The sequence below is a fragment of the Dama dama genome, chromosome 23, assembly GCF_033118175.1.
Source record: "Dama dama isolate Ldn47 chromosome 23, ASM3311817v1, whole genome shotgun sequence".
Lineage (NCBI taxonomy): Eukaryota > Metazoa > Chordata > Mammalia > Artiodactyla > Cervidae > Dama > Dama dama.
The window spans coordinates 3654904-3669705 of NC_083703.1; the positions used below are offsets into that span (position 1 = coordinate 3654904).

General features: G+C 40.8%; 1 protein-coding gene across 2 annotated transcripts in view; it reads left to right on the forward strand.

Moving 5' to 3' along the window:
• PLCB1 (phospholipase C beta 1) overlaps nt 1-14802 on the forward strand; it is an 827705-nt gene that overhangs the window by 706391 nt on the left and 106512 nt on the right. For both annotated transcript variants that reach the window (XM_061125923.1, XM_061125924.1), the window contains exon 27: nt 340-520. In XM_061125923.1, coding sequence (XP_060981906.1) covers nt 340-520 — 181 coding nt within the window. The remainder of the gene's footprint in view (nt 1-339; nt 521-14802) is intronic.

The window sequence follows — 14802 nt, forward strand, 5'->3', positions numbered from 1 at the left end:
ATGTCAAAAAAATTGAAAGCCTCAAAAAGTCCTTATTAGACATTGTTTTTTCCAAGGATGTTTATCCTCTTCAGCAGCACCATGAGGAACCCTAGCTACCTGGCTTTCCTTTTCAGCCCCTACCTCTTTGTAGAGCAACACAGATTTCATCCACTTTCCATGTTTGGAGACCCTCTGTTGCTAAGCTTGTCCTTGGGGTATCAGCCTCTGTCTCAAGTGGTTTATTGACTGTTTATTTCCAAACACATTCCTCTCTCTAGGAAGGACTTTGTTGAGCAGCCCTCTGTCTACCGTGCTCTGAACTGCATGTTTTGTGAGCCAAGCTCTTTGTCTCTGCAGATCAGAACCCAGCAGCCCTGACCATGTCTCTTCAACAATTGAGCAAGACCTTGCTGCCCTGGATGCCGAAATGACCCAAAAGTTAGTAGATCTGAAGGATAAACAACAGCAGCAGCTGCTTAATCTTCGACAAGAGCAGTATTATAGTGAAAAATACCAGAAGCGAGAACACATTAAACTGGTAAGCCTGAAAAATGTGATTTCTGTGTCTATACCCAGACCTTTTTTTCTATAAAGAATATTGTTAAAATTAATTTACCTATTTTAATTGAAGGGATAATTACTTTACAATATTGTGATGGCTTTGGCCATACATGAATTGGCCATAGGTATACATGTTTGATGTTCTTGGATAATGTAACAGGAGGCAGCAGCAAGTTTGGCTGGCACTTTCATTTTGCTTCCTAATTGGATAATCTTATTTTGTTGCCAGGTTATAGAGAGATGTAAGATGTGTTTCTCAGATCCATATTTTAACATGTAATTTAACCCATAAAGGCATGATACAAAACTCAGGAGCTGGATTTTAAAAAGCAACAAAGTCATCATTTCTTAGAAATGGAAATTACATGAGCAAAATAGCATCCGCCATACTAATATTTTATAGATTCCACTATTCCAGCATCTTTTCTGAACTCCCCTCTATTCTCCAATGAGGCTGTGTTTTATTTATATTTTCACTAATTCATTTTTCGGCTATAAACATTTGGGGGTATATCTTGAAAATCTTACAAGGAATTGGAAAACACTTCTATTTAAGAAAATTAAGAACATACTGCAAATGTTCAGTTTTTATGCAGTAGTGTAGCTTTGCAGTTGTACAAAGAGAGCAGAAAAATTTATACAATCCACTCTCCTAATTTAGAAAAGACAGTATTTAAGTGGCCAGCATGGAATGTTGTCCACTCAGTTTCTGAGGCTCCCTATGAAAGGAAATGCCATCATTTCCATGAATGATCAGTTTTGTCCTCCAAAACATTTTCTCAGTAATTGTGACACTCCCATTTTTTTTTAATTAAAAAAAAATGAAAGTGAAAGTGTTAGTTAGTCAGTCGTGTCCGACTCTTTGCAACCCCGTGGACTGTAGCCTGCTGGGCTCCTCTGTCCATGGAATAATGGACAAGCACAGTGGAGTGGGTTGCCATTCTCTTCTGCAGGGGATCTTCTCAACCCAGGGACAGAACCTGGGCCTCCAACATTGCGGGCAGATTCTTTACCATCTGAGCCACCAGGGAAGCCCTTTAGTGAAATATAGTTGGTTTATGATGTTGTATTAATTTCTGCTGTACAGCAAAGTGATTCCATTATATATCAGTTTGGTTTAGTCCACTTGCTCAGTCATGTTCAACCCTTTGCGACCCCATGGACTGCAGCACGCCAGGCTTTCCTGTCCATCACCAACTCCCAGAGCTTGCTCAAACTCATGTCCATTGAGTCGGTGATGCCATTTAACCATCTCATCCTCTGTCATCCCCTTCTCCTCCTGCCTTCAATGTTTCCCAGCATCAGGGTCTTTTCAAATGAGTCAGTTCTGCACATCAGGTGGCGAAAGTATTGGAGCTTCAACGTCAATCCTTCCAATGAATATTCAGGACTGATTTCCTTTCGGATTAAATGGTTTGATCTCCTTGCAGTCCAAAGGACTCTCAAGAGTCTTCTCCAACACCACAGTTCAAAAGCATCAGTTATATATATACATACATGTTTTTAAAATTCTTTTCCATTATGGCCTATCACAGGATGTTAAATATAGTTTCCTGTGCTATACAGTAGGACTTTGTTGCTTATCCATCATCTACATAATACTTTGCATCTACTAGTCCTAAACTCACAGTCTGTCCCTCTCCCACCTCTTCTTGGCAAACACAAGTCTGTTCTCTGCGTCTGTGAGTCTGTTTCCTAGATAGGTTCATTTGTCTCATATTTTAGATTCCATATGTAAGTGATATCATATGGTATTTGTCTTTCTCTGTCTTAACTTCATTTAGTACGATAATGTCTATCTATGCAAATGGCATTAATTCACTTCTGTGGCCGAGTAACATTCCGTTGTGTCTGTGTACCACGTCCTCTTCATCCGCTCGTCTGCAGAGGGGCGTTGAGGTTGCTTCCCTGTCTTGGCCGCTGTCAAGAGCCAATATGCTGCTGCTGTGCCGTTTTCAGTCGTGTCCAACTCTCTGCGACCCCCTGGACTATAGCCCACCAGACTCCTCTGCCCATGGAATTTTCCAGGCAAGAATATTGGAGTCCCTACTCCATGGGTCTTCCTGACTCAGGGACTGAGCCCACATCTCTTGTGTCTCCTGCATTGGCAGGCAGATTCTTTACCACCACGCCATCTGAGAAGCCCCAGTAGCCATTGTCTATGAACACATGGATGCATGTATTTTTTTGAATTATAGTTTTGTCCAGATATATGCCCAGGAGTGGCATTGCTGAATCTCATGGCAAGTCTACTTTTACTTTTTTGAGCAACTGCCAGACAGTTTTCCATAGTGACTGCACCAACTTGCATTTCATTGTTGTTAATGGCTTGACACATAATAGGGACATGATAAGTGTTTGGTGACAGATACATTAAATGAATCAAGCAATAAAGTAGCCTTGAAAATAAGTTTATGCCAAAAATAAATGAGTAAGCGTAATAGAAATTAGTGTACCTAGGGTAAATGGATTCTAAGAGGTGTTTATATGATTTGTTCATTTCATTGCTGGAGGCCTCTCCATGTAAGAGAATTCTGAAGCTTTCTCTGCTGCTAGGTGGCAAACAGTGGATGGTTTAGTCATGACTGTGTATTAGATGGTTCAGGGTAATGCTTTTGTTCTAGAACCGGTCTGGCTTGCAATGATAGTATGAGAAAGAGCAGGTCAAAATCACAAGAGGAGCTTGTCAAAAATCAGATTCCACTTGGTCAGTTAGTGTCAACCTGAGCAGGCATCAGAATCACCTGGAGGGTGGTTAAATCACAGATTGCTGGACCCTACGCTGAACTGTCAATTCAGCAAGCCTAGTGTGGGGCTGGCAATGCTGACGCTTCTGGTCCCAGGCCCTCCTTTTGAGACCCACTGCTCTAAACCTAAACGTTGGGCTCAAGGATTTACTTTTCAAAGCTCCACATGCTGCCTTATTTTTGAACTATTGAAATAAGATCAAGCAGTGAAATTACAGGGGTAGAGGTCAGGTTTCCTATAAGCTAAAGATTGCCTGGCCGGACCTGAGAAAGTACAAGTGAATTTTAACAGGAGAGAATGGCTTTGGGAGCTACAGCCTACTACAATTGGTCTTCTCAGTCCCCCAGATCTAGGACTCCAGAAATAATAACAATCATAAAAATTAAAGTAGCAACTGTGTATTGAACACTCCCCATGGGACCATACGCTGTGCTAAATCATTTACAGAAATTATCCAATTTAATCTTCACAACACTACCAGCTGGTACTATTGTCAGCCCATTTTGCAGATTAAAAACTTAAGAGAAATGTAGTGACTTTCCCAAGTTTCCACGATAAGCTAAAGTAGTTAGTTTTTGAACCACAAAGACTAAGCAATCCAGGCGTAATCATTTGGCGTTTCCTCAGAGCACCAGTCCACAGCAGGATCCATTACCCAAGGAAATAACATCGTTATTCAGAAGAGATGGTGGAATAAGAGGGAATCCCAGGATTCATAGCAGATTCCTGAAATAAGAATTAGGGGTGTGAATGCAAACAGAAACCTGAACATTCCAGAAAGGCCTCCTGGGGACCAGGAGACTTGAGTTTCAGAAATGAGGTGGAGAAATCCCAAGAAACAGCTACACAAGCTCAAAGTCCCAGGGGTAATTATATGTGAGTGTTGACACCACATCAGATACCACCAGATGGGGCATAGAAAGCTGCGGAACAGACTTTCCCCTGAAGGAGGAAGTTGGCAGGGAACTAGAGAAGACCAAGCTGAACTTATAGGTGGGAAATTTCACTGGAAGGGCCACTGGAGCAGGAGAGATGGTGAAACTCCCAGTGCAGGTGACAATCCCAGAACATGTGCTTCCGCCCCCTTCTCCCCAGGAAGGTATGAGCAAGTCCATAGTGAAAGCTTTAAAGGGTTTTCAGAAAAACAAATGCACATGTCCAAGCCAGTCTGCCCTTTCAGGCCAAATGTATGGAACCTACTTGAAATGCTACCTCTGTCACCACTGTGATTGTGGATCTGGGGTTAGAGAATGCCCCAGTGACTTCGGACACACTTGTATGGGCCCTTATTAAGAAGGCTAAGATCCAAACATCTTGGATTTAGAACAACACAGAGTTTATTTTAAAGCCATTTCAGGTCGTCGTCCTTTTATATGACATGTCTTTAGCTGACATGTGGATCAGAACTGTCTATCAACCCCATTTGTAATAACTAGAAATTGTTCTACCAGGAAGTCTTTTGATTGAAAGACACCTGGAAGTGTCAGTCCTATCTTTGGTTGTGGTTCTGAATTAAAAATGGCCTTTTAGGCTAAATGAGACAAATGGAAGTGTAATTAAAAAGCAAGTAGGCCGCAGGTAAAAAGGAGTATTTGGGTGATGAGGAAAATTAAGCGGAAGATATTTTATCTCCTAAAATTGCTTTGGGAATTAAATGCAAATGTAAACCCACAGTTCAAGGATTGAGAAAGAAACCACATCATCTATAAAGTCCCTGCCAAATGTTCATTACAACTTAATATCTGCCAAACCCTCTGATAGACACTGGAGATACAGATGAGAAAGGCATAATCAGCACACACGCAGGGAACGTGTACTCCAGTCATGATACCATATGAGAAATGAAACCACAGAGATATCAGCAAACTGATACAGAGACACAGGTGTGGGGACAATTTGCCTAACCATAAAAATTGATAAACACCAAAAGAATATTTTTGAGGTGACTGTTAATGTTATCGTAGGAGGCACAGCAGGCTTGATATACTCTGTAGCTTCAAAGGACTTGTTCTACTGTCCAAATAAGAATCATTAGCCTTAAAATTCTATGTCCAAACAGCTCTGTAGCCTAATTACTCACAGCGCGATCCCCAAATCACCTGAAGCCAGTCTGTTAGAAGTGCAGAGTCTCAGGTCCCACCCCAGGCCCGCTAAATCACAATTTGCATTTTGATAAGAAGCCCAGGTGACTGGTTATACATTAAAGTTACAGAAACAGGTTTTAGAGCCTTTGCTCAAAACACACTTTAGAATAAGCATAAGGTTCTTGGTTGAGATAGAAAATATGTCTCTACTCCTCACTCCTTGACCATCAAGCTGAATGGTTATCTCTTGGTCATAAAGGGGACAGATCCTATGGAAATCCCCTCTGTGATTTCCTGCCTGTGTTCATGATAGAAGCAAACACTTTCAGTTGGGCGTAAGTGAAAATACAAATGTCAGTTCCCTGACCCCATTCAAGTGTTTGCACTCCCTGAAAACTCTTCATAAATATCTTGGGGGTTTGTGGAGCCCAGTCAAGGCTCTGTGTTCCAGGAAAGAACTCTTATGTTTGGGGAGTCTGCTCTCACCTACCTGTTTTTCATCAGCTGCCGTAAGCGGACCCTGATACCATTAGGGTAAGGTCTTAATTTTACATGTGAGTTTGGTAAGTAATAGAAATTCTTAGGGGGTCCCTCTGAGGGCTCTTGATTACTCTCAGAATCAGCCCCAGCATCACATTCAAGGCACAACACCCACAGCTCAAGGAGAAGAGGCTTTACGGTGACTTCCTTGGGGTGGCTGCTCAGCTGCCATGGGGTTAGCCCCCCTGCTCCGTCTCCCCTCCTCTTTCTCCCTTTCAGGGCATCCCCTCTCCCAGCACCCTTCTCTCCACCCTCTGTTCCGTCTCCCCTCCTCTTTCTCCCTTTCAGGGCATCCCCTCTCCCAGCACCCTTCTCTCCACCCTCTGTTCCGTCTCCCCTCCTCCTTCTCCCTTTCAGGGCATCCCCTCTCCCAGCACCCTTCTCTCCACCCTCTGCAGAGGCTTAGTTTGCTTTCCTCCCTGCCTTGCCTCCTCTTTCTCATGCTCTGTCTCCCACGTGTTCCCAGCCGTTCCTTTCTCCTTCCTTCACGTGGCTCTCAGTGACTGGGATTATTCCCATATGCCCTCCAGTCTGTCCCATCGGCAAGCAGTCTTGGGCCTCAAACCCACAGTAGCACCTGCTGATTGTTCACCGAGTGCCCCAGTTCCCTGTCAACTCTGGGGAATGAAGGTTATGTTTCACAGCGAAAGCTCCCCGTGGACACGGACCAGCTGCTAACGGAACGGCCCATCAAGATGTAAGCGGTGATGAGTGAGGGTGTGGGGTCAAATGTCATCGTTTCTGGTCACCACTCCCCCACTGAGTAGCTATGTGACCACTCAGGACTTCTGTTTTCTCCTCTGTCCAGTGAAGATAAGAATAATCCTCACTTTATTGAACTCTAAGAAAAAATAATGAGATAATGTGCACAAATCACTGCTTTTAGTAAAAGGCACCCCCCTTTTTTTTTTTCATTTGTTTTTATTAATTGGAGGCTAATTACTTTACAATATTGTAGTGGTTTTTGTCATACATTGACATGAATCAGCCATGGATTTACATGTATTCCCCATCCCGATCCCCCTCTCCACCCGATTCCTCTGGGTCTTCCCAGTGCACCAGGCCCGAGCACTTGTCACAGACTGAGGGAGCTCACCATCTTCTTTTTTGATGATTTCTATCAGCGCTATTTGCTGCTGCAGCCTTTCTGGAAGCCAATCTTGAATTTTCTGCTGTCTGTGTTTCTATACGTGCCAGAAGTAACTTCAGTGTCAGGAAGTAACTAATCTACTGTGGTTGTGGTGGTGTGATCTGTCTTCTTGCAATATTCTGACTTTAATGTAGGTCATTTTTCTTGAGAAATAGATGATCTAGCTTTCCTGAAAACTTTACTTTCTCTACCAAAAAAGGAATGGCAAATAAATTGAAGGCTTTAGTAGTGAAATAAAGAATGAAATATTTGTCAAAATGTGTTCTTATTTGTCAGTGTTCCTGATCATCATTGCATAACTCATTGAACTGATGTTGTTCTAGATTAGATAGATTGAGTTAGTGAGTGAGTGAGTGCGTGCGTGCTAAGAACACTGGAGTGGGTTGCCATGCCCTCCTCAAAGGGATCTTCCCAACCCAGGGGTTGGACCTGAGTCTCTATGTCTCCTGCATTGGCAAGCAGCTTCTTTAACTCTAGTGCCACCTGTGAAGCTCAGATCGATAGATAGATATGGATAAATATATAGAAATGATATTTATTGTCATTTCTATTGATTTAATTATGATTAAAATGAACATATTTCCATGTGTGAATTGCCCATTTGTATTTCCTTTTTCTACAAACAATTTATGTCCATTACCTACTTTTCTGTTGGACTGTCTTATTCTTTTGATCTACAGAGTCTATGCTATGTCTTTTAATTTACTATTTTGGGAGGTTGGGCAAATTAGAGAGTGTAAAATATGCTTATATAATCATATAAGCTATAGTTACTGAAGGCCTACCACGGCTCTTATACTGGTGGGGGGATTCCCGTGGCCTCAGCCTAAATGTAGTCCCTACCCTCAGGGGCTCACCATGGTTAAGAGCACAGTTGCGAAGACAGACGAACCTTCTAGTAGTATGCCTATCTGTATTTGTTAGCTTTGTTGCATAACAAACACCTCAAAACTTAAAACAACAGCTATTTATTTAGCCTACGTTTCTTTGTGTAGCAATTTGAACGTGACTTTTCTGGAAGGATCTTCTAGTCTTGGCTGAGCTCATTCATGTGTCTATGGTTCAGTCACCAGTTACCTAGAGGCTCTGCTCTTGAAGTATGGCTGACTGTCAGCTGGTCCAGGCAGGTGACTGACATACATCTCTCATCATCCAGCAAGGCTAACCTGGGCTTGTCTGTATGGAAGTTGGAAAGGATTCTAATTGAGAGCAAGCAGAATGGGGCAAGTTCTTGACAGGTCTTATAACGTCTTCCTCCAAGCAAGTCGTAAGGTTCACCCAGATACAAGGGGTAGGGAAATAGACTGTATCTCTTTCAGGGGACCTGCAAGTCATGGCAAAGAGTGAATGCACGGAATGGTGGAGAATTAGGGCCATTTTTCTTTGCAAAAGTCAACACATAGGCCTCATAGTTTGGATGTGAGATTCCATAAAATAATCCACGGAAAACTTAACACTGTACCTAGAACATAGTCACCATTCTTTATCAAGGGACAATTTGCACAAGATTTACAGTGAGAAGACATGGCTTCCATTTTTAGTTATGCAGCTTGAGCTAAATGATTTCACCATTTTAAGTGTCTGTATCCTTGTTTCTAAAAGAGAGAGTTTGTACAAGAATGCTGGTTAAGTTTCCCTCTGACTTCTATAGACTGCAGAGATAATTCAACTCTCATGTCTATTAAAATGGTAATTAGGGATTTCAGCTTAAAGCAACAAGCAAATGTTGTTGCTGGTGTGTGTGTGTGTGTGTGTGTGTGTGTGTGTGTGTGTGTGTGTGTGCGCGCGCACAGTATGTCTTAGTGTATTTTTTGTGTTAATTGATAGTTATTTAGGTAAGATGAAGGGAAAAGAGTCAGTAAACAGAACCCTTCCCCAAGGCAAAGAAAATAATAGTCTTATCTTGCACCAACTTAAAGGAGCTTAGAGAACAGAAGAAATTTTGCTTAAAGGATAATTCCAAAAAGAGAATCCACAAGTCTGATAATTTAGTTTGTGCCCTCTGGAATTACAAGACTCATCTGGTAAGTGAGAGACGTTTGAAATGATGTATTTTGCGTTAAGGAAAAAAGGAGCTGACGTGCTGTGTTGTTTATCTTCATGGGCAGATCTTCTGGGTTTAGCTTTCAAATGGACTGCTGAAATATTAAGGGTTTCCCAGGCAGTGCAATGTTAAAGAATTCTCCTGATAATGTAGAAGATGCCAGAGACATGGATTCAACCCCTGGATCGGGACGATGTCCTAGAGTAGGAAATGGCAACCCGCTCCAGTATTCTTGCCTGGAAAATTCCGCAGACAGAGGAGCCTGGCAGGCTACAGTCCATGGGGTCACAGAGTCGGACACAACTGAGTGACTGAATACACACATTGAAATAGTAAGCCCTTGATTTATTGCATTAGTTCAGTTATGATCCATAGGACAAGTCATGCCTCTTTTAGGCATGTCTTCTTTGCTAATTATTTGAAAATCTCCAGTTTGAAAGGTTATTGCTGTTTTCCCATATCTGACTGATAAGCAATGCTTGTTTATTTCATTTATTTTAAATTAAATGGTCTTGACATCTTTCAGAATTGTGAAGCCTTATCCTAAAATTTTGGTGGTTTGGATTTTTGTTTCCAGTTGGTTTAACCAGATGTAATGATTTCAACTGATTTGATCCTAGGCAATCTTTTTCTTTCAATTAAATCAAAAATAGTTGTATCACCAACTTTGCAAAACTCTTACAAGTAAGTTCATTAGTCTTTTATAATTACAAAGGGATAAATCTTTGCTTGTTATAAATTTTTACTTAAAGCTATATGTGACTATCTCTGCTTTTTAATATACTATCTAGGTTGGTCATAACTTTCCTTCCACAGAGTAAGCATCTTTTAATTTCATGCTGCCATCACCATCTGCAGTGATTTTGGAGCCCAAAAAAATAAAGTCTGACACTGTTTCCACTGTTTCCCCATCTATTTCCCATGAAGTGATTGGACCAGATGCCATGATCTTAGTTTTCTGAATGTTGAGCTTTAAGCCAACTTTTTGACTCTCCTCTTTCACTTTCATCAAGAGGCTTTTTAGTTCATCTTTGCTTTCTGCCATAAGGGTGGTGTCATCTGCATATCTGAGGTTATTGATATTTCTCCCAGCAATCTTGATTCCAGCTTGTGCTTCTTCCAGCCCAGCGTTTCTCATGATGTACTCTGCATAGAAGTTAAATAAACAGGGTGACAATATACAGCCTTGACGTATTCCTTTTCCTATTTGGAACCAGTCTGTTGTTCCATGTCCAGTTCTAACTATTGCTTCCTGACCTGCAAATAGGTTTCGAAATAGGCAGGTCAAGTGGTCTGATATTCCCATCTCTTTCAGCATTTTCCACAGTTTATTGTGATCCACACAGTCAAAGGCTTTGGCATAGTCAACAAAGGTCCGTCTAGTCAAGGCTATGGTTTTTCCAGTGGTCATGTATGGATGTGAGAGTTGGACTGTCAAGAAACTGAACACCAAAGAATTGATGCTTTTGAACTGTCGTGTTGGAGAAGACTCTTGAGAGTCCCTTGGACTGCAAGGAGATCCAACCTGTCCATCCTAAAGGAGATCAGTCCTGGGTGTTCGTTGGAAGGACTGATGCTGAAGCTGAAACTCTAATACTTTGGCCACCTCATGCAAAGAGTTGACCCCTTGGAAAAGACCCTGATGCTGGGAGGGATTGGGGGCAGGAGGAGAAGGGAACGACAGAGGATGAGATGGCTGGATGGCATCACTGACTCGATGGACATGAGTTTGAGTAAACTCTGGGAGTTGGTGATGGACAGGGAGGCCTCATGTGCTGCGGACATGACTGAGTGACTGAATTGAACTGATGAATTATTTTTAATGAATTTTTATCATAAAATAAAATAAAAATTCCCTTTATCATTAAAATAAATATTTCATGGCCATAAATATCTACTTGTATTATTTTAGGGCATTTTAAAATCATCATTGAATTCTAAAAAAAATATTTATAATGATAGAGTAACATAATTTTATAATTTATCAAAGAAATCTTCGAGATCATTTAGATGCCATATTTTACTGATGAGGAAACAAGGCTCAAGAGTTAAGACAGCAAAACACAATCATCATCTATGGTGATAAAACATCTCAACTTTGTTCAGAGTTTTGTTTACCAAATTTCTTGATTTTTTTTTTCTTTCTTTAAAAAAATTTTTTTAATTTATTTATTTTAGTTGGAGGCTAATTACTTTACAGTATTGTAGTGGTTTTTGCCATGCATTGACACGAATCAGCCATGGGTTTACATGTGTCCCCATCCTGAACCCCCCTCCCACCTCCCTCCCCATCCCATCCCTCTGGGTCATCCCAGTGCACCAGCCCCGAGCACCCTGTCTCATGCATCGAAACATTTCCAGTTGATAGCCGGATAAAAGAATACCAGAAATATCATTCAAGGGAGTATGCTACATTGACCCATTTACATTTCCCATAAAGCTAGGAAACTGACATTTACTTTGGTATATTTCAAAAGTGAAAAATAATTTTAAATGTTATAGATTCATTAGGCCAACTTATTGACATTGATTAGGAGTTGTGGTCAGATTTTCATGTTCATTTTGTGCTTTGCCCAGCAAGTAAAAAAGAAAATTTCAAGGATTCTTTAAACCTTTAGATTCAAATAAGCAGCTCCAAATTCTGTTTGGCTATGGGAATGTAAAATGAAATTAATTTCATAGGTATGACAGGCTGCCTCAGAAATGATCAAGATGCGATCATTTAGTCCAAGACTTTCTCCTCCTTTGGAGAAGAGAAGGGAACTGGTGGGTAAAATGAGGCCTGTCCACCTGGACAGGCCTTGTCTGCCAGCTCCTAGCTGGAGCATCACACAGTATCCAGCACATCATAGGTGCTCAGAAAATATGGGTGGAATGAATAAATGAATATTTCTCAATTTGAAAAGCCAGTTTACATCCCAGTATAAACATTCCCCTTGTTTTTTAATTATAAATAATGTGTTTAATACATAGATTGTTACTTAGTTTAGAAGCAACATAAATTAATTCTTCATAGAAGAAAAAAAAATTATGGTGAGAGCTCAGAATGGATGCTTTGACTAGCACAAAAGAAAGTGCTCCCTAGGGAGGTCTGCTCAGCGTTATGCGGTGGCCTAGTCAGAAAGGGAGTTTGGGGGAGAATAGATACATGTAGATGTATGGCTGGATCAGTCTGCCTTGCGCCTGAAGCTATCACAACATTGTTAGACAGCTATACTTCAATATAAAATAAAAAGTTTCTAAAAAAGCAAGAGTAGGTGGTCTCTCTTCCAGCTGTGAGTGGAAGGAGAAGGGAAATGAGTTTACCTGAAGGATGAACATTCTATTGGGTTTCCCAGATGGTGCAGTGGTAAAGAATCCACCTGTGATGCAAGAGACACAAGAGATGTGGGTTCGATCCCTGAGTTGGAAAAAAAAAAAAAAACCTGGAATAGGAAATGGCAAGCTGCTCAAGTATTCTTGTGTTAAATTCCCTGGACAGAGGAACCTGGTGGGCTGCAGTCCATGGGCCACAAAGAGTTGGACACAACTGAATGCAATCATGAACATTCTATAGTTGGCTCTTTGCCCACTTCCCCAAATTATCCTTCTTAGAAGAGTTTCCAAACATGGCAATTTCTGTCCACATACTTTTTTTTTTTTTTAATCTTTTTCAAGTTAGAGTTAAGGAATTATTATTCTCCTTGGAAACCATTCTCTCACCCTCAAGTGACTAAACAAAGTGAAATTCAGCATGGAGCTGAGAATAAGCATGAAATTATATTCCCCAGGGCTTTTCCTTTTCATTCCTTAGAAGGTTTGGAATATTTAACTAGGAGAGTTGTCATGAGTGGTAAATAAATAAGCAAAATAATTTAAATGTGTCTATTCCTTTGGGTCAGAAAAAAAATCATATTAAAAGTTAAAATTAAACGTTATTTACTACATTTCAGTTTAGTATGTACTCCTGATTTTTCTCCCCTAGGAATTCTAAACTAATCTTTGGTTCTTTTCTATCTTTAGTGAGTTTTGTGACTAATATATGATGTAACGGCTCTTTGAGTAGAGCCTGTCAGCTTAAAAATACATTGAAATGAGGGTTCCCTTAGGTTAGTTAAAAAGCACTTCAATTATTGTGTGAAAAATCCTTCTGGGTTGAGTTTTCATGCTTCATGCAATAGAAATCCTAGGCCCAATACCCAGAGATTCCTTCATCTTATTTAGGGTTTAAGAGGTGAAATTTTTATGTATTTATTTTTGTCAAGATTCTCTCGGTTGCAAGTGTTGGAAACCTCTATTGGACTTGGACGAGATGAGTATATACTATAAAATTACACAGAGTAGGTCATGTGAGAAAGGACTGACCATTCACAAGGGTTAAGGGAAGGAGTGGACAGACAATTGCCAGACATCACTCACAACTCTTTCTATGTCTGTCTGCCTATCTGCCTCTCAATCTTCTGCTTTTCTCTGTATATTAGTATTATTCTTGCTGTTGTTTAGTCACTCAGTCATGCCCAATATTTTGTGGCCCCATGGACTGTAGCCCTCCAGGCTCCTCTCTTCATGGGATTTCCCTGCAAGAATACTGGAGTGGGTTGCCCTTCCCTCTCCAGAGGGTCTTCCTGACCCAGGGAACTAACTTGCTTCTCCTGCATTACAGGTGGATTCTTTACTGCTGAGCCACCAGGGAAGCCTATATATTAGTATTATTCCTTTCCAGCACACAGGCTTTCCCTTACCAGAAAATATATGCATAGATGTAATCTCATTGCGAGTTTATTGTGAGTCCGACAATGTTGTAGTTGTTGAGTCACTTAGTCATGTCTGAATCTTTGTGACCCCATGGACTGCAGCACGCCAGGCTTCCCTGTCTTTCACCAACTCCTGGAGCTTGCTTAGACTCACGGCCATTGAGTCAGTGATGCCATCCAACCATTTCATCCTCTGTCGTACCTTTCTTCTCACACCTTCAGTCTTCCCCAGCATCAGGCCCTTTTCTAATGAGTCGGCTCTTTGCATCAGGTGGCCAAAGTATTGGAGTTTCAGCTTCAGCATCAGTCCTTCCAATGAATATTCAGGATGTATTTTCTTTAGGGTTGACTGGTTTGATCTCCTCGCAGTCCAGAGGACTCTCAAGAGTCTTCTCCAACACAACAGTTCAAAAGTATCATTTCTTCAGTACTCAGCTTTCTTTATAGTCCAACTCTCACATCCATGCATGACTACTGGAAAAGCAGTATTATTAACAAATTTATAATATTAATCACTCTGCCTCCTGGAATTTAAGTAGAAGAAGTTTAAATGAAAACAGTAAATGCTATAAGGGCAGAATTATAGTAAGAGTTTTTAAAGATACCTGGAAAAGGCAGAATGTTACAGGGAAGGATCTGCAGTATGGGAGCGTTGGGGAGACACAGGGGAACTGAGCAGAGTGGAAGGACATTTGTCATATTAAACATAGATATTATCCTTTTTAAAACACATTTTTGGGATGCTAGGGAAATACTGTTTTCATTAGTTGCATACAAAAGCCACATTAAAAAAAAAATGCCAGGATTTCACAGTAAGGCATTTGTTCCTAAAGGAACAAAGCTTAGCTTATTAAATATTAAAATTATCTAGTTTTAAAAGTATTTTCAATAAGACAGACCATAGCTTGGACATGATGCACCAGAACTATCACCAAGGTCAGGGTCAGTACAGTTCAGTTC